General features: G+C 41.1%; 1 protein-coding gene across 6 annotated transcripts in view; it reads right to left on the reverse strand.

Annotated features, from left to right (window-relative positions):
• Nucleotides 1-18505, reverse strand: part of VWC2 (von Willebrand factor C domain containing 2) — a 102855-nt gene that overhangs the window by 53980 nt on the left and 30370 nt on the right. The window contains exon 4 of one of the 6 annotated variants that reach the window (XM_038392893.2): nt 12112-13478. The exons of the other annotated variants lie outside the window; for them this stretch is intronic. Coding sequence (XP_038248821.1) covers nt 13441-13478 — 38 coding nt within the window. The 3' untranslated portion in view covers nt 12112-13440. Of the gene's footprint in view, nt 1-12111; nt 13479-18505 lie in introns of those variants that run through there. 6 annotated transcript variants of the gene reach the window in all.

Raw genomic sequence — 18505 nt, forward strand, 5'->3', positions numbered from 1 at the left:
TAATGCCAATCAACCTGGAATTTCAACCAATTTATGAAAAATAGATCCTGTCAAATCAACTGGATATCTTTTTTGATTAGATTACAAGTTTGGTTGAGAAAGATAATAGTGTTACTGTAATATACTTAAGACTTATGTATAGCATCAATGACATTTTGATTAAGAAATTAGAGTTAAAAACCAACATGGCGCATACCAGTGGAGGGGGACACTGGAGCTCCCAGCCCACTCACAGCTGGACAGGCTTCTCCTTTTATCATGGATAATTTTAGTAAAAGTGAGGGACAGGTCACAGGCTCCTGTGAATTTTTCATTATTCCCCGTGACGTGTCCATGACTTTCACTAAAGATATCAGTGACAAAATCTTAGCCTTACTTACAGTGACTGAGCTTCTTGAGTCTATTCATCTTAACAGTCTATAAATATCTACATGGGGAACAAATATTTGATAATGGGCTCTTCAATCTAGGAGAGAAAACTATAACAAGATCCAATGTCTGGAAGCTGAAGCTAAAAAAATTCAAATAAGGCATGCATTTTTAACAGAGAGGGTAATTAACCACTGGAACAATTTCCCAAGGGTTGTAATGGATTTTCCATCACTGGCAATTTTAAAAATCAAGATTGGATGTTCTTCTAAAAGACATTCTATTGGAATTATTTTGGAGAAGTTGTATGGCCAGTGTTATATAGGAGGTCAAACTAGATGATCACAGTGGACCCTTCTGGCTTTGGAATCTATGAATCCACACATCTATGAATAAGGAGAAGGAAAAAAAAAAAAAAAAAAAAAAAAAAGAGATGAACAAAGGAAACAGGCTGCCAACCAGAGAAGGAGTTCATGTCATTGTTCTTTCTTTTGTCTTTGTCCCAGCATGAAGTGTTCTAAATAGTGGTACCAGCACATGATTTGAATGAAGGAGGGTTACTTCAATTACACTAAAAGAAAAGGAGTACTTGTGGCACCTTAGAGACTAAAATTTATTATAACAAACTTTCGTGAGATGAAGTGAGCTGTAGCTCACGAAAGCTTATGCTCTAATAAATTTGTTAGTCTCTAAGGTGCCACAAGTACTCCTTTTCTTTTTGCGAATACAGACTAAGTCAGCTGCTACTCTGAAACCTTCAATTACACTGAGAAAGGATCACATTTTGGTGTTCTCAGTCTCCCTTACTAAATAAAAAGGGGCATTTTACCATTAAAATGCACTGTCCAGAGTATTAAAAAAAAATCACTGCAGTATCCAACTTCTTACCTAATAAAATCTGAATAACTAATACAAGCTGAGACACGCAGTGTCCATGCACACACTTCTCTACACACAAAAGTTATAGCTCCTTAACCGCACTAGGACAGCTAAAGAACCCGCAGTATAGGCACAATTATTCAGTATTAAGTGTTTTATACCGGTATAGTTTATTTGCACAAGAAAAGGGGTATAAGCTAGACCAATAAGGTGTTGTCTACACTACAAATCCTTTGCCAGTATAACTATACTGGCAGCGCCCCCTAGTGTAGACATTAGCATATGCTGACAGGAGATTTTCTGTTGATAAAGGACCACCACCTCTCCAAAAGACATTAGTGTCTGACAGAAGCCCTCTTCTGTCAATATAGCTTTGTCTACAATGGGGATTTTGCTGGCATTACTATATCAGGTAAGGGTGTGTGGGTCTTTCACACCCGTAACCAACAGTGCTATTCTGACAAAACATTGTAGCTTTGGACCTGGCCTAATCCTTTATACCAGTGTAAATGTGTCCTCATTAGGTGTTGTACTGATACAATTATTTGGGTAACACACACACACACAAAACTGAAATATTATATACTGGTATAAAAACTGTACAAGCTTCTCCATACTACCCATTCCCAAATGAGTCAACCCTAACCTGGACGGGCCAATGGCAAGATTGAAAGGATAGCTCCATCTCCGTTCTTATTCAGTCCTTGGCTTCTCTGCTTAGTCTGTAACAAGATTGTCAATTGTGATGGTGAATTTTGTGATTTTGACCCTTGTCCCCCAGACCAAACTAAATTTCACAGTCAAATGGAAATCACTTTTGGTCACCACTAATCAAGCCCAGATTCACATCAGTTATATAGAGGGGGAAAGGATCTGTATAACATTTCAAATTCTCCAAGTCATCCAAAAAAAAAAAAAAAAAAAAAACACGCCACACCCAAAACAGACTACGATCTCAAGCTTCCAAAAGACTGAAAATGATTTTTAGTTGTTCAAAGCACCCAACAATGCCCTCGTCAGAGGATTTGAAGATGGTAATGTCATTCAGAAATATTGGAGAAAGGAATAAATATTCCCAGGTTTCAAAATATTAATTAACGCATCTTCTTGTAATCAGACTAAAATGTGATTAAAGTGTCTGGCCAATGGAATTTCATAGAGTGTTTTGTTATTTACAGTATCTTTTATCAAGTTTAAAAGCTGAAACCATTAATTTAAACCTTTAAAATCTCTACCGAATATGTTTACTACCAAGTCTTAAAAATAATTGGGTCATTATCATTAAAGCCTCCTTAACTGACTAACTTGAAAGCCCTTAGAATGGCTGACAGGTGATATATAAAATGAAGATATTTTTAAGCCCATTTTTAATGCTATGTGATCTAAATAACTAAAACATCAAAGGTTGAAGAGTTTTAATGTTGATTTTTTTCAGTTTAATGACCATTCAATTTAGTATTCTTCTATTTCCCCCCCTACACACACACTTTTCCACTTGTTTTGAAATTATATTTGACACTTGTGGCAAAAAGATGCAAAATGCTGAACCTAATCCTTGAAGTCAACATTACTGCAACTGAGAACTCCAGCTCAGAACACAGACACAGTTCAAGTGACCAAGTTACGTCATTTCCAGATCGTCCCACAGCTCAGACAACACAGACAAGTGCATCAACATATCCCTTTTTGTCACTAACCTAAAGATGAGTTCCCATTTGCAAAGAAAACAGAAGATAAACTTGGATTGGATTTTTCATAACCAGGCACATATTGCTTGTTAATTTTTCTCCTGATGAAGACACAGCTCTCCTTAGCACTCCACTCCAATATGGTGAATATATATTTTACAGTGCTCTTGCCCATAACTCTTCTATATTGAAAAATTTCAAAGCAAATTTGCAGTGTAGAGGAGAGGGAAGCTTATACACTATAGTCTTCTGTTCTCTGATGCGTAAGGAACAATCCCTGGTGCTGCAGTTTTCTCACTTGGGGGAATGAATACTGCAGGCAAGACTGGCAAACACCCAGTGCTGAAGCAGCTCATTTATTTCAAACCTGGTGAGACTGACTCCGGTGAGACTGCCTTCTCTCCCAGGGCTGTAGTAATCTTTTCTGGTTGACTTGTGAGAAACTTAACAGCCTGATTTTTCAATAGGAGTGACAGATGGTTCCGCAGCATTGAAAAATCAAGTCAGAAAGGCATTTGAATCTAAATATTTAATTTGGATTTGGCTTATTACAAGAGTGAATAGGATTGATGGGAGAGCCTCAAAAAGTTTTAGCATTGGCCTGCTAAACCCAGGGTTGTGAGTTCAGTCCTTGAGGGGGCCATCTGGGGAGTTGAGGATTAGTCCTGCTTTGAGCAGGGGGTTGGACTAGATGACCTCCTGAGATCTCTTCCAACCCTGATATTCTATGATTCTAAGTTTGTCACTTAGAAATAAAAGCACCCAAAAGCTCACATACTTATATCTACCTTGCTGTCCCTATAGTAGCACCTCACTGGCAACCTTGTCCTTACCAATTCAGCATCATTCCTTCTTCAAAATACCAAATGTCACTTTTCTTGCTCCTTTATCACTGCTGTACTCCAGTTCCCCCATCTGGCCCACAGTCTCCCCTCATGCCTCCAGCTCTGTCTACCTTTTTGAAATACACTACAGGTTCCAGCTATAACGCTGCTGGGCACTGCTGTCTCCACTTACAGTTCTTTCACGCTTTGGCAGGCTCCGAGTTTGAGGAATTTCATGCCACTTTGCCAAACAGAACACCTGAGAGTTGTAAGTGGCGCATCCTGGGTCCCCACAATACATTTGAAGAGTTAGCGTGAAGAGTGTCTGACCTGACAGAGCAATGCAGGGTTATATTTTTGGTGGTGAGGGGAGGCCCGAGTTTGAAGAAAGAGGAGGTTTGATGGGAATAGGAGGGGAACTAGAAGCCTCTGAATAGGCTGGGCACCTTCAGAAGGCCATAGCTTGGGGCCTCGTTTGTGGGGTAGATAGAGATCTCCTTAACTGAACTCATTGTGAACCTGTACAAAAGATTTAGGCTCAATTTGGGGTTATAGCCGTATTTATGTATATACGGCAGTTATAGCCGTAAATCTACCCTACCTATACCACTCTCTGAAAAATTACTAGAAGAACTTGGTTAAGAAAGACTTAATGTCATAATTTGATTGGGGGGAAAGCATTCAAAAGTCAAGAAATGTTGAGTTCTGCAACATTGCCACAGGGGAAGACAGTGCCACTTGACTGAGTCCCTCAAGCTGTGCACAGAGCTAAACTATGTAAATGGGCAAGCTTAGCACCGCCCTCCACTCCCTCCTTTTGTTTGCACACTCAGATACAATTTTTGTCTTCAGTTTAATCCTGAGTTCTTCAGAGTAGGCCTACTCTATTATTTATAAGTAACACAACTTGTCTCCAGCAGGGATGACTGAGGATGAAGATTCTATCACTGCCTTCCCAGTATCAGGAAGAGGGAGAAAAGAGAAAGTTGGTATGTCAGTAGAATCTACCAACTTTCTCTCTGTGCACACGTGCTTGCACACACGAAGATTCTGACATTGCCTGCCTCCTTCACACAGTGGGCTGAGTGGGTACCACCACATACACCCTGGACCATGTTACACCCACTCTGCACAAGTCTGACTACAAAAACTGCAAGACAGTGGAGAGTCAGGCACTAATTTTGTAAACCATCTATGACCCCAAATCAATAGCAGAATTTTTTTTTTAATATATCTGTCTGTAAATGAAATCCTGGATTTTCATTTTCTATGCAAAAAAATCTCTCGCTCTCATTAGCAGAATTATAGAAAGGCCCTACTTAGCTTGCAATGTTGCAGAAATTGTGGATTCCAAAATATTAAGCTTCTACTGCAATTTTGACAGATGGAGCCTCATTCCCCACTTAGCCCTGGGTGGTAGTCAGCAGAAAATCGTGGAAAAGTAATAATGGACTTTATTACCGCAAATAAAAAGGTCCATTATTGGTTTTCCACTAATTTTCCATGGCTTGCCCACAACTCAGCCACAATTTTTTGACAATCATCATGCAATTCAATTTTATACAAGTTCTGCTAATGACACACACAAATAAATAAAAATTAGGAAGTGACATACAACATTTTGAAACAACAAAGTTGACTTTCTTCCTTTCCTTAGTTGTCAAGATCAAAATTCAAACGAGGTCCAGTTTTCCTCTTGCAACAATTGAGGGGCAGCAAACAGACCAGAGGGACGAGTCCCTTTTGCTGGTTTAGGTGTTTGTTATTTGGCCACGTGCTCCCCTTCACCATGATGTGCAGAGGGGGAAAAAAGATTAGAATTTAAATCTGCTCAAAAGCAATGGCCCTGAGGGAGATGTACCTCCATATTTGTGTTCTCTCTAAGCTGCGTGGTCAGGCGGCCGCCCAGGAGCAATTCAAGTGCCACGCACTTGATTAGCAGAGCCACGCACATCCGGCAGCGTATGTTCAGATGCTCCTCCCCTGCTGCTCTGCAGCCATGCTCCTGCAGCTGTTCCTGGGACTCTCCTGCTGGCTGTGCAGAGTGGGGGGGTGCTGATGTCAGGGTGCCCCCCACCCTACCCTTGTACCCCTCTCCACAAAGCAGGGGACAGGGTTCAGAACTTGGAGCAGGAGAGTCTGAGGTCTGGATAAAGCTTCCAGGGCGATGAGTGAGTACCTTAAAGAGATGGTTTATGGTCTCTCAGAGACTTACCCAGCAGCCAGCACATACAAAATTTCTCTCTCTCTCCCCCTCCCTGTGGCCCATGTATCCATCTCTGCAGAGCGGGGAAGGATGGACATGGCTCAGGAGATCTTTCAGCGAGTGCCTTAGAGAGACAGTGCACTGTCTCTCAGAAACATCCCTAGCAGCCAGCACACAGTCTGTGACTCACACAAACGCTCACACTCACCTCCGAACACATACTTGTATTACTGTTATTACTTCTTAGTACTTCCTGCAATGCACATATATTCTCTGTAGTTTTATTGGTGGAAAGTGTGTTATTTTAGTTTGACTAGTCCAAGCATTTCATAATTTTTATTTCTCTCAAAGAATTAAATTTAATTCTTTGAGTAGCAAGTTCTAAAATGCCTAACCTGTCCTGGCTGGAGCAATTATCCCTATGGTAACTTTGTGGGTATATTATGTAGGCATATTAAAGAAGATCTATATTCACATCAGAAGTGAATGCGATTCCCCATAACTAGTCCCCCACAATTTAAATTCCAGGGCATTACCAATTAAAAGATCTCTTGTTAACTTGCAAGATGCTGACTGTATCTGTGTAAAGCTTGTAAGCTGTTAATTGACTGCGCTCAAGGAGATACTTTGCAAGGGATACCTTGTAACAACAACTGTTCTTAGAACTAGTACAGAGACTCCCACCCTCCGTAGTTTTTAATCTCAATTTATCATGAATGTTAAAAGGCAGGGAGTCTCAAATAAATTCATAACACCCCAAAAGTTAGAGAGAGAAAGTAAAAAAATGTGATTAAGATAGAGAATGTATGTGAATGAATGCTTGGTTTAGATGATAAATGAATGGTCAGGGAGGTGCCAGCCTAGGAATTCAGTGTCAATTGGCCAAAGAAGGCGCCAAGTGAAAACAACCAGAGGACCCCCGGAGAACAAACTGGAAACCACCCGACCATCTCAAAGGATGAGAAAACTGATAAGCACCTGACAGCCATCATGGAGCTGTCATGACAAACAGCATGATGAAGCAACTCCCATGGACTGGCATAGGAATAGATTCCTATAAAAATAGATTCTAAGGACTGGGAACTTCGAGTCTGGTTCTGCTACCACCCTCCAGGAGCATTGGATGTGCATCTGACACGGATTTGGCTCCGCTCTCGTGTACAGGCTACCTGGCCAGTACTCTGTCACGAGCAGCTTCTAGGCTGTTAACTATAACAACTATACAGAACTTGCATGAATGATTGTATGAATGGATATATGAATACATAAAGAGTAGTAGTAATATAGAAGTGTGTTTATCTTTTTATTGTATTTACAATAAATGCAGCATTTTGCCTTATCCCTCTTACAAGATCCTGTTAGTCTTGTTTTTATGATACAACAACTTTTTATATCTATATCTATCTCTCTCTCATATCTAGGTTTTTGGTTTCTACTGGTGGTGCACATCGCACATTACCTCGGTGTACATAACAAAAATTTATTCCGCACATGGATGGGAAACAAAATAGAGGTGAAATATGTAGGTTTGGTAGTCAGGTAGAGCGTTCCAGGATAAATCAGTTGCACCCTTGACTGTTGCACAAGAAACAGGACATCAAGACTCGTATACTATGTTGGGGGGGGGTTTGTTTGTTTTTGTTTGGTTGGTTGTTTTTTTTTTTTTTTTTAAAGCTATACCTTTTTAAAGGGTTTATCCTCATGCCTATTTACAGGGATGCGACAGGTCTCAGTCCCGAGGATTACCGGGACTTTCCTGTGTATAAATCCCCAAACAGTGAGATTAGACTATGTATTTCTTTTCCATAGGTTCTCTTTGGAAACAATCCCACATCTAACTTGAATTTGCCAGGGCTGCAGCGAGGGACTGGCCAAAATTTGTGATCAAATAAATTTTGATGGTCCCTAGACCAATGCACCAAGAAGCATCACAATAGTAACTGTATCTAAATGGCCCATACTGGGGTGGGAAATCACATCCCTGTAGGTTTGTGGCAGAGAAATCCTATAAAATTATGGTAGTGGCATGCCAGATTCTCCTGTACTTGATACCACAAAAGCCCATGGTGAAAGCTAACAGGGAGGAACAACACACAACCCTAAACTCTCTTTTTAAACCCCAAGAATTACATTGTGACTTTGTCCTCACCCATAACTATTTCACATTTGGGGACAATGTATACCTTCAAATCAGTGGCACTGCTATGGGTACCCGCATGGCCCACAGCATGCCAACATTTTTATGGCTGACTTATAACAACGCTTCCTCAGCTCTCGTCCCACAACGCCCCTACTCTACTTGCGCTACATTGTGACATCATCATCATCATCATCATCATCTGGACCCATGGAAAAGAAGCCTTTGAGGAATTCCACCATGATTTCAACAATTTCCATCCCACCATCAACCTCAGCCTGGACTAGTCCAGGCAAAAGATCCACTTCCTGGACACTACGGTGCTAATAAGTGATGGTCTCATAACCACCACCCTATACCAGAAACCTACTGACCGCTATACCTACCTACATGCCTCCAGCTTTCATCCAGACCACACCACACGATCCATTGTCTACAACCAAGTTCTACGATACAACTGCATTTGCTCCAACCTCTCAGACAGAGGCAAATACCTACAAGATCTCTATCAAGCATTCTTAAAACTACAATACCGACCTGCTGAAGTGAAGAAACAGATTGACAGAACCAGAAGAGTATCCAGAAGTCACCTACTATAGGACAGGCCCAACGAAGAAAACAACAGAACGCCACAAGCCATCACCTTCAGCCCCCAACTAAAACCTCTCCAACGCATCAAAGGATCTACAACCTATCCTGAAGGACGACCCATCGCTCTCACAGATTTTGGGAGACAGGCCAGTCCTTGCTTACAGACAGTCCCCCAACCAGAAGCAAATACTCACCAGCAAGCACACACCAGAACCACGAACCCAGGAACTTATCCTTGCAACAAAGCCCATTGCCAACTGTGTCCACATATCTATTCAGGGGACATCATCATCGGGCCTAATCACATCAGCCACAATATTAAAGGCTCGTTCACCTGCACATCTACCAATGTGATATATGCCATCATGTGCCAGCAATGCCCCTCTGCCATGTACAATGGCCAAACTGGACAGTCTCTACATAAAAGAATAAATGGACACAAATCAGAAGTCAAGAATTATAACATTCTAAAACCAGTTGGAGAACACTTCAATCTCTCTGGTCACTCGATTACAGACCTGAGAGTGGCTATCCTTCAACAAAAAAGCTTCAAAAACAGACTCCAACGAGAGACTGCTGAATTGGAATTAATTTGCAAACTGGATACAATTAACTTAGGCTTGAATAGAAACTGGGAATGAATGAGTCATTACACAAAGTAAAGCCATTTCCCCATGTTTATTCCCCCCCCCCCCCCCAATGTTCCTCAGATGTTCTTGTCAACTACTGGAAATGGCCCACCTTGATTATCACTACAAAAGGTTTTTCCGCCCTGCTCTCCTGCTGATAATAGCTCACCTTACCTGATCACTCTCCTTACAGTGTGTATGGTAACGCCCATTGTTTCATGTTCTCTGTGTATATAAATCTCTCCACTGTATTTTCCACTGAATGCATCCGATGAAGTAAGCTGTAGTTCACGAAAGCTTATGCTCAAATAAATTTGTTAGTCTCTAAGGTGCCACAAGGACTCCTTTTCTTATTGTCCTACATTGTGTGAGTCTCTGCTAGTCTGAACAAAAATTGAAATAACTCATAACTGAAGCCATTGCAACATGGAAGGAGCTAATTTGTGCCCTGGGACATGCATTCTTAGTAAACGGTCTGACACTGAAGAAACTGACAATCCCTACCTCACAAATTAATGTAAATGATGCACTTTCCCTGTTGCTTTCAAGATAAATACTGCTGATTACCCTAAACTAGCAGACTTAATCCTGTGTTAGTTAAGGAAAGTCTCTGATCCAGAGGTGGTGTTGGCTACTAACCCTAACATTTAAAGTAATCTGGAAACTACTAGTTCACTATGATGCACGCAATTCCAAATGAACAATGAAAGTGCTGGCAAAAATGTAGAAATCTTTATGCTAATACAACCAAGCTGTACTATATTATCCAATTCAGGAACAATAATGAAGCCCAAATATTCTTCCCCATATGATACATTTTAACCTTTTGAGAAAGATTTTAGGTTTCCAAATTTGCTCCAACAATTTTGTGGATATAAAAGATGGTGCATGAGGATGACCATTTCTACAGGCAAACAACTGTGCATAAAAGATATGCAGGTGCTAGTTTAGGGAACTGGCTGAAGTGGAAGTATTTCATCCATAATATTGACATAAGGCTTCTGTGTTACATTTACATAATTAGATTGTAAGCTCCACTGGATGGTGCCACCTCCTGGAGGTTATGGGAATTAGCTCGGTCAGGGCGATGCCCTTTCCAGCAGCTACATCAGTCAGTTTCATGTCAACGCCCCCCCCCCCCCCCTCGCTCTTTAGTGTTGCGGCTGTCTTCTTCATGACTCAGCCCTCTGAGCAGGTCACTATTGTGCTTTCCCTTTCAGGGGAAAGTATACTAAGGTTCCTACTTTCCAGCAGTCTCAGGTAGTCTTCTGCTTCACGGCCTCCCAGGCCACTCCTGCAGTGGCTGGCAGGGGAACCCGGGCTCACCCTCTACTCAGGATTCCAGCTCAGGAACCCTCTATACTGCAACCACGGTCTGTTCCCTGCACCCTGCTGCCTTTCCCTGGGCCATTCACAGCCACTGCACATGTGAGCCTCTATGAGCTGCCTCCAGCCTAAAGCTCCCCTGTTTGCAGCCTAATTAGCTGATTGAGCCCACCTGGCCTAATTCATCTCTTCTTGCAGGGCTAGTGCACACACTATTGCAGGCAGGGACAGTTTTTTTGTTCTGTTTGTATAGCACTGAGCACAATGAGGTCCTGGTCCACAACTGGGACTCCTAGGCACCACCATAATACATATAACCACCAATGAGGAGAAATTTGTCCAAACTCAAGTTCTAACTTGGTCAAGGGCTTGAATCCTGCTGGTGACTGTGTGAGGGAGAAGACTGCAAGATGAGGCAGCATATGCACCCCCTTGGAAGTCACAACATGAGGCTCAATCCTATAACCAAATCCATTCCAAATCCCTGCATTGGATGCTTCTGCAAACAAATTAGAACTATTAATATGCTATTTCGGTTTGTTTGAAAGAGGCGAATAAGAGACCTAGAGTCAGTGCTGGAAGATAAACCAAAGATAAGTCACTTCTACTAGAATCATTTTGTACCATTTAAAATTTTAGGCTAAATTTAAATGGACTGCATTCCTTTAAAATAAAATACAGCTAAAAAGCAACTCTTCTCCAATTTTCCCATGGTCAGCATCAATTATGCTGACTTTGATAGTGACAAACCAGAGTCAGGCACTGTAATATACTTTTCCCTCAAAAACAAACTGCAAGGACATCATTAACTCATCTTTGATAAGGTGGCCTTACGTCAGCCTCCTCTGGGATTCTCTCACACATCATGCTTGCCCTGGACACAGAAAGTATGTCAAAATGGAGAATGTATAAAGGACATCACAAAAATGGAGTGCAGTATTGGATTTACAGGATCTTTTACTTTACACCTAGTGCTGTACTTGAGAGCTTAGATCTTCCCACAGCTAGAAATAGTTTCATGTGAATTTTATGGTAATGGAAGGAGCTGGAGCTTTGATAGCCTTGGCATATGTCACCCTCCTTTTAGGCATAGAACAGGCAGAGTGCTGTCCCATTGATATACCTTTACCTTGACCAAGAGGAACCATCTCTAAGGGTGCTCATTCAGTCTTTAGTCTTTCAGCTGGGACTCCCAATTAGTGCCAAGCAGGGTGGTAGTATGTTATAGTCAGGGCCGGCTCCAGGCACCAGCGTTCCAAACAGGTGCTTGGGGTGGCAGTCAGAAAAGGGCGGCAGAGTTTCTGCGGCGGCAGCAGCAATCCGGTGGCAGCTTCTCTCTCTTGCCATCCGCGGTGGCAATTTGGCGGGGACAGGTTTTTTCCACTGCTTGGGGAGGCAAAAACGGAAGAGCCGGTCCTGGTTATAGTTAAGGACAACTAATTAACAACACCTATGAATATTCAGCTAATCAGATTGTGCAGTTATCTGAATACCCCCCCCCCCAAATACCTCTGCATGGTCTACTGATTAGAGCCAGTGCTATTAACATTTTAACAAGAGTCTCCCAACATATATTCCATCTCAGTCACGTGAGATTTCCCTGGGGAAAATACAATGTACCCCTCTTCTCAAAAATCCCTCAATTCCGCACTCTTTTCTCTCTGCCCCTAAGTCTTACAATCCTTCCACACTCATCCTTGGCCCAGCACCTCGACTCATCCCCTCCTCTAGCGCCTCATGGAAGCAATATATAGGTGGTTGCCCTAAATGGCGGCTATTCCTCAGAGGAGCAGTGGTGGCAGAAGGTGGGTCATCTTGGAGCTGCTTTTTATAGGGTGGTTGCTCAGGTGAGGAGTTGGTCTCCTTTGGTTCTTGAAGTGGATGGGTCTCTCCCACTGATTGCTGGAAGTCTCCTTAGCTGATATGGAAAGAGTTGTGGGGAGGTTAATTTGGAAGAAATAAGACTTCCTTTACAGGACTGGCTCTTCAAAGCTGGGCTTGGGCTGGGCAGCCAGGTACTGCAAGAGAGAAAATGGGGCTTCAGCAGCAACAGGACTCCCATTCATTGGAACAGAAACCTGGCTCTTCCTCCTGTTTTTCCTACTCTTTGTGTGATGCTGGAGTGGCCAGAGTAGGGTGAAGGACGTGCAGGAATTATACGGTGCATCACTCATAAGCTCCTAGGGGTGTTTCTTTAAACCCTAGCAATCCATTTGCGTTAGTTCAGATATTTCAGGCTTGTTATTTTAGGACACAGATGGTGCCCTCCCCCTCGCCCCCCAAACAAGGAGCTTGCATGAATCCTCACCAGCTAATCAAGGGAGCAGTTAGATCACTGGACCAAGAATCAGATGACCTGGGTTCTAACCCAGCTCTTCCATAGACCTGGTGTGGAATGCTGCACAAGTCACTTCATTTCTCTGTGCCCCAGTTTGTACAGGGCATTGAGATCTCTTTCAGAGTATTAGCACCAGAATTATTGCTCTTCATCTCACACGTTTTAGTCACAACTGAACTGCTGAAACAAAGGTCTTCTGTGAAAAGAGTCACTGTCAGATGTATGTTAATATGTAATCCAAATCAATTCATAAATCAAATGGTTACTTAGTTCTCCTCCTAGGAAAATCTGATTTATGACTGTTTATGGTTAAAATATGGTGCTAGAGAAAGTGAAGAATCAGTAGAGCACTGGCTTGAGATGGACAAATTGCAGAGCTGTGAAAGGGCATATACCTAGAGTCCCTCTATTTTCTCCTCTCAACTCCCCAACGTTCTTCTACTCAGCAATATTTCAGCTTGACCAGGAAAGAGACAGCCCATCCTCCAAATCTAGACAGCAAATTAAAATGGTAGGTCAGAAGCTAGGAAATCTACCTGCTATTTCTCTAGATTTCCATAATAAAATAACTTGCCAGTCTAATTCGGGTCCATTATAATACTTCCCACCCAAACTGCACTTAGATATTTCACCATTAACTGCGTACATGAATTTATACAAGCAGCTTGAAAAAGCCAGCAGCAAATGTTGCAAAAACAAACCCAGTCAAGCAGGCTAGTCCCTCTCCATACACAGTTCCTACATTCCACTCCCATCTACAGCCAAGTCCCTCATATTCCATTCATCCTGCTCAGTCATGTCCTCCAACATCTCCTTAATATATAAAGCCCAGCCTGTGTATAATTATTTGCTATTCTATACAATAATAAAGTAACCAAATTTCCCCTCTTTTTAGCTCTTCATTTCTTCTGATTTTTTCCTATATTTTGGTCATAGTTATTTCAGGTCTTAGTCTTTTTCCAGTATCTCTTTTCATAATTCCAACACCTCCTCTCCACCCTCCAATTCATTCCCCTTCATATTTTCCTCCACTTCTCTCCTGCTAGTCTCCCTCTTTACTCCATTCTTTCCAATTTTTTTTCCTCATTCCCACAGTCTCTCCATCTTCTTTTCACCTAAATCAGGATTTAACTCAGATCTCAGTAGAATTAAAGGCTAGTATAAATAGCCCTCTCCTCCCATGTACCACGAATGGTGCTTCGGTCAAGGGGATCTATAAACTATTGTGCCAACTCAAGCTTCTCAGAAAAGAAAAGCTAGAGAATAAAGCATTTTATAATGCTGGCATTTTTCAGACTGCCATTTAATTGAGGAGCCTACAATATTTCTCTTGGTATACTATGTTACAGGGCTTAGAAAGCCAAGCTCTTCTGCAGCTTGAACATAGGTAGGTTCTTGGTCACACCAATAATTACATATGGACACACACACACACGACAAGTCTAGATATTATTGGTGAGTATACGGTGTACGTGTACATAAGAACATAATGGCCATCCTGGGTCAGACCAAAGATCCATCTAGCCCAGCATCTTGTCTTCCAACAGTGACAATGCCAGATGCCCCAGAGGGAATGAACAGAGCAGGTAATCAAGTGATCGTTCCTCCTTTGCCCATTACCAGTTTCTGTATATAAAAATTATGCAAGAGAAAGCAAGACCACACACTCACCTCTATTCATTCAAGCTGCAGAACAGCATTTATTACTCCCTAGTGTGTATACAAATACACCTACACCACTGCCTATGGGATTAAAGTTGTAGCACAGTCTGAATCTGCATTATGATGTTACTTTAATTTCTGCAATCTTTTTCAGACTAAAACACAAAATGGGTGCATCTTCCTTAGATTTCCCCCATTACCCCAGTTATTTCACTTTAACATCTATAAAACATCACCCTACCAAAATAAGACAATCAGGTTTTTGTTTTCCTTTTTTAGATTTGGTGTATTGCAAGATTTATCATTTTTAACATAGATTTGTGATGTCAGTGCTTTTATTAATAGATATTTTTCCTTTCTGGAAAATGGCCAGTAACTGATTCTAACTAAAGACCTATTCAATCTTGCCAGCAGTCTCAAAGCTAATAGGAAAAAAAAATATATATAGACCATGTACCCTTTTTTGGTTAAACAAAGAAAATTGGATTTTTATCTGTGTGACTGTCACCTTTTACATAGCACTGTTTTGTAAAGAGCCACTAATGAAAGAGCTAAGCAACAGATAAAGGACATGTTGCTTCAGCTGAATTTATAGATTCATCTAAGGCATTTAAAGGAGAAAATCATATTACAGTATGTTCTTTCCAAAGCTCCGTGAAATAGGATTAACCAGCATAGAAATGAATTGCTGAAAATATATATCTTATTACATATGTGTGAATAGTTTCAATTAATAATGTCGTCTCAGGGGATTTTAGTTTCTCACAGAGCCCCACAGGGAATAGTTTAAACGGCTTCACTGTTTTTCTTCCATATTAATGCTGGCTGGGATTTTCGAAGACGACTAGGGAAGGATAGGCTAGGGTAGTAGTGGCTAGGGTGCTGGCCTGAGACTCGAGAGCCAGGTTTGTGACCCTGCTTCACTGCAGACTTCCTGTGTGACCTTGAGAAATCGCCTAGTCTCTCTGTGCCTCATCTCTAAAGTGGGGCTAATAATACTTTCTTCCCTCACAGGGTGGTTGTAAGGATAAAATACATTAAAGATTTTGAGATGCTCAGATACTGTGGTAATGGGGGCTGTCAAGGCTGAATCCCAACTCCGTCACTCCGAGTGCAGAAGTGGGGCCCGCAAGGATTTTAAAAATTAATACTGGCCACTCCAGGCTTGTATTAAACTCCCAAGGTTACAGCTTTTCTCTGACCTTGGCTTGGTAAAGGCTGCTGCCACCACCCAAATGCAACAAAACCCCCTTTGAACCCAGCAAGGAGCACTGGGGAATTCCTTCCTGAGGGGTGCCCTCAAGCCTTTTCACATCCCCTCCGGGGAAGAGCTGAAAAAGGAAACAAAGGAAATTAGCTGTGGCTACCAGCTAATCAAACATCATGCACAAACCTCTTGGACACCAAAAATCCAATCCTGTTTTTAAAAAAGGTAAATTTTATTAAAAACAAAAAAAGAAAATACATCACCTGGAACTTAGGCTTTTGCTAGATTTTAAAAGAGCAATTCCAAAACAGCTTTCTTGGGGGTTCCAAGGTTACAAGCGAACAAAAGCATCTGTGGCTAGCACAGAGGAGTCCGCAAGCCAATAAGAAACAACAGAAATAACCCTAATTGCATCTAGTTAAACTTCTGATCTACTTCTACTTATCTGAACTCCAATGCGTTTCTAACATGATCTGATGACTTATAATCGTACCTGGCTTAGCTGCTGATAGCATGGCTGTCAGCCCAGAGAGACAGACAAAGGCTGGGTGTCCATCAAAGGGAGCTATCCCCCTCTATTTATTACAGGGGCCATATCAGTACCTAACTAACTAGCCATGTGACTCTTATGTGCTAGAATTTTGGTCCTTAAGTCCCTTAGGCGCTTGGAAATTCCAGCTGCTATGGTTACTTTAAGAGCACAAGAAACATCTTACAGAAATAAATAAAGAGCTGAACCAACTAATATAGCAGTAGTTTAAGACCCATGCTTGGAGCTATAGAGGAGAATAAAGAGGAAGAATGTGTGATGGAAATATCCCAAAAATGGGAGGAGGGGGGTAAAGATGATGGGACAACTCTGTGCCACATTCCTAACCTTCCAAAGAGCCCATGTAAGCCATCTGTACAAACCCAGGCAGTTGAGATTCCATGGTTGCATCTCAGGGAGGAAGGGAGGAATCAGAGATGGGGTGCAGGTGTTCCCAGTGGTTGATTACCTTGTTTTACCCTTGCTGAAAACAGCATTAAGAGTACAATGCTGTGAATTCACTTCACTGCTTTTCTCTGAAAATGCTTCAAATGACTGAAGCATGTGTATATATGTATTTATGCTAATGTAGTCTGTCTAATCATCATGAAGGCTGGCCTGTAATGGCAAAAAATTGGGGAAGTCATGACTTTGTCATGGCACAAAATGCAAGAGTCATTTCACTTATAAAAAGGAAAATTGTGGCATACATTTTAATGAAAGTTTGCCATATGAAGTTTAAGAAAAATCAAATATCCTTTGTTTAACAATAAAAGAAACGTTCAAAACTCTATGATTGCAGTGATAGTTTCAAGTCAAGTCACCAGAAAAAAAAAAAGAACACAAACAAAACTTTCATTGGACTTGCATAGGGACAGATTTTATAAATGGACAGAGGAATCCTGCTCCTTTGTCTGAAATCAATGGGGCCAGAATTTCACCACACTATTAAATATTGTGAAAAACCTATGAGTTGTGTCTTTTGTTACACAAGTGACTGCTATAAACAAGACAGTTTAATTATAACTATTCAACCATATAGCAGATTACAGGGAAATTTTCAAAAGCACCTCAGTCACATTTTCAAATATGACAAGCTCTAGAGACTTTCTGTCCCATTGACTTTCAATAAGACTTTACACAGTCTAACAGCTTGTCTACACAGTGCATTAGTCTGCACTGGAAGGGTGTCAATTTTAGTGAGCACTAGTGTGTCATGCACTAACTGGCCCACATGGACCTACTGGCATGCAATAAGTTTCCTAGTGCATGTTAATATACCACTGTTTCAGGAATACATTAACACACATTAGGGTAGTGGTTCTCAACCAGTGGTATGCAGAAGTCTTCCATCAACTCATCTAGATATTTGCCTAGTTTTACAACAGGCTATATAAAAAGCACTAGTGAAGTCAGTACAAACTAAAATTTCATACAGTCAATTACTTGTTTATACTATATTTACTATTCACTGAAATGCAAGTATAATATTTATATTCCAATTGATTTATTTTATAATATGGTAAAAATGAGAAATTTTTTAGTAACAGTGTGTTGTGATGCTTTTGTATTTTTATATCAGATTTTGTCAGCAAGTAGTTTAAGTGAGATGAAACTTGAGGGCACACATGACAAATCAGACACCTGAAATGGGTACAGTAGTCTGGAAAGATTGAGAGCCACTACACTAGTGTACTTTTAGTGTGACCCAGCAGGGTCCACACAAGCCAGTTAGCGCATGCACTAGAATTTATACCTCTCTGGTATAATGTCTAAGTCTCACTGAAAGTCAATGGGACTTCAGGTCGCTAATGCCTAAGTTAGTTTTTAAAATGAGACTTTGGCACTTTTTAAAGTGTTACTATACATCTATAATTAGCACACTGAACATATAAAATAATCACAGTTTACTGTTTATGATTTCATTATATTGTATAAATGGAACAGGAAAATTAAAACAAAACTTATTTGAATAGGAATTTTAAGAGGGATGTGCTTTCATCCTCATTTTTTCCCCACAGAGCCTTTAATCACAATTCATTTTATTTAGCTAGTTGCCTTCAAAATACTTGCTGATGTCACTATTGTCCCACTACTGAAGTCAGCCAACCCACGCACGC

This window comes from Dermochelys coriacea, chromosome 2, assembly GCF_009764565.3.
Source record: "Dermochelys coriacea isolate rDerCor1 chromosome 2, rDerCor1.pri.v4, whole genome shotgun sequence".
NCBI lineage: Eukaryota > Metazoa > Chordata > Testudines > Dermochelyidae > Dermochelys > Dermochelys coriacea.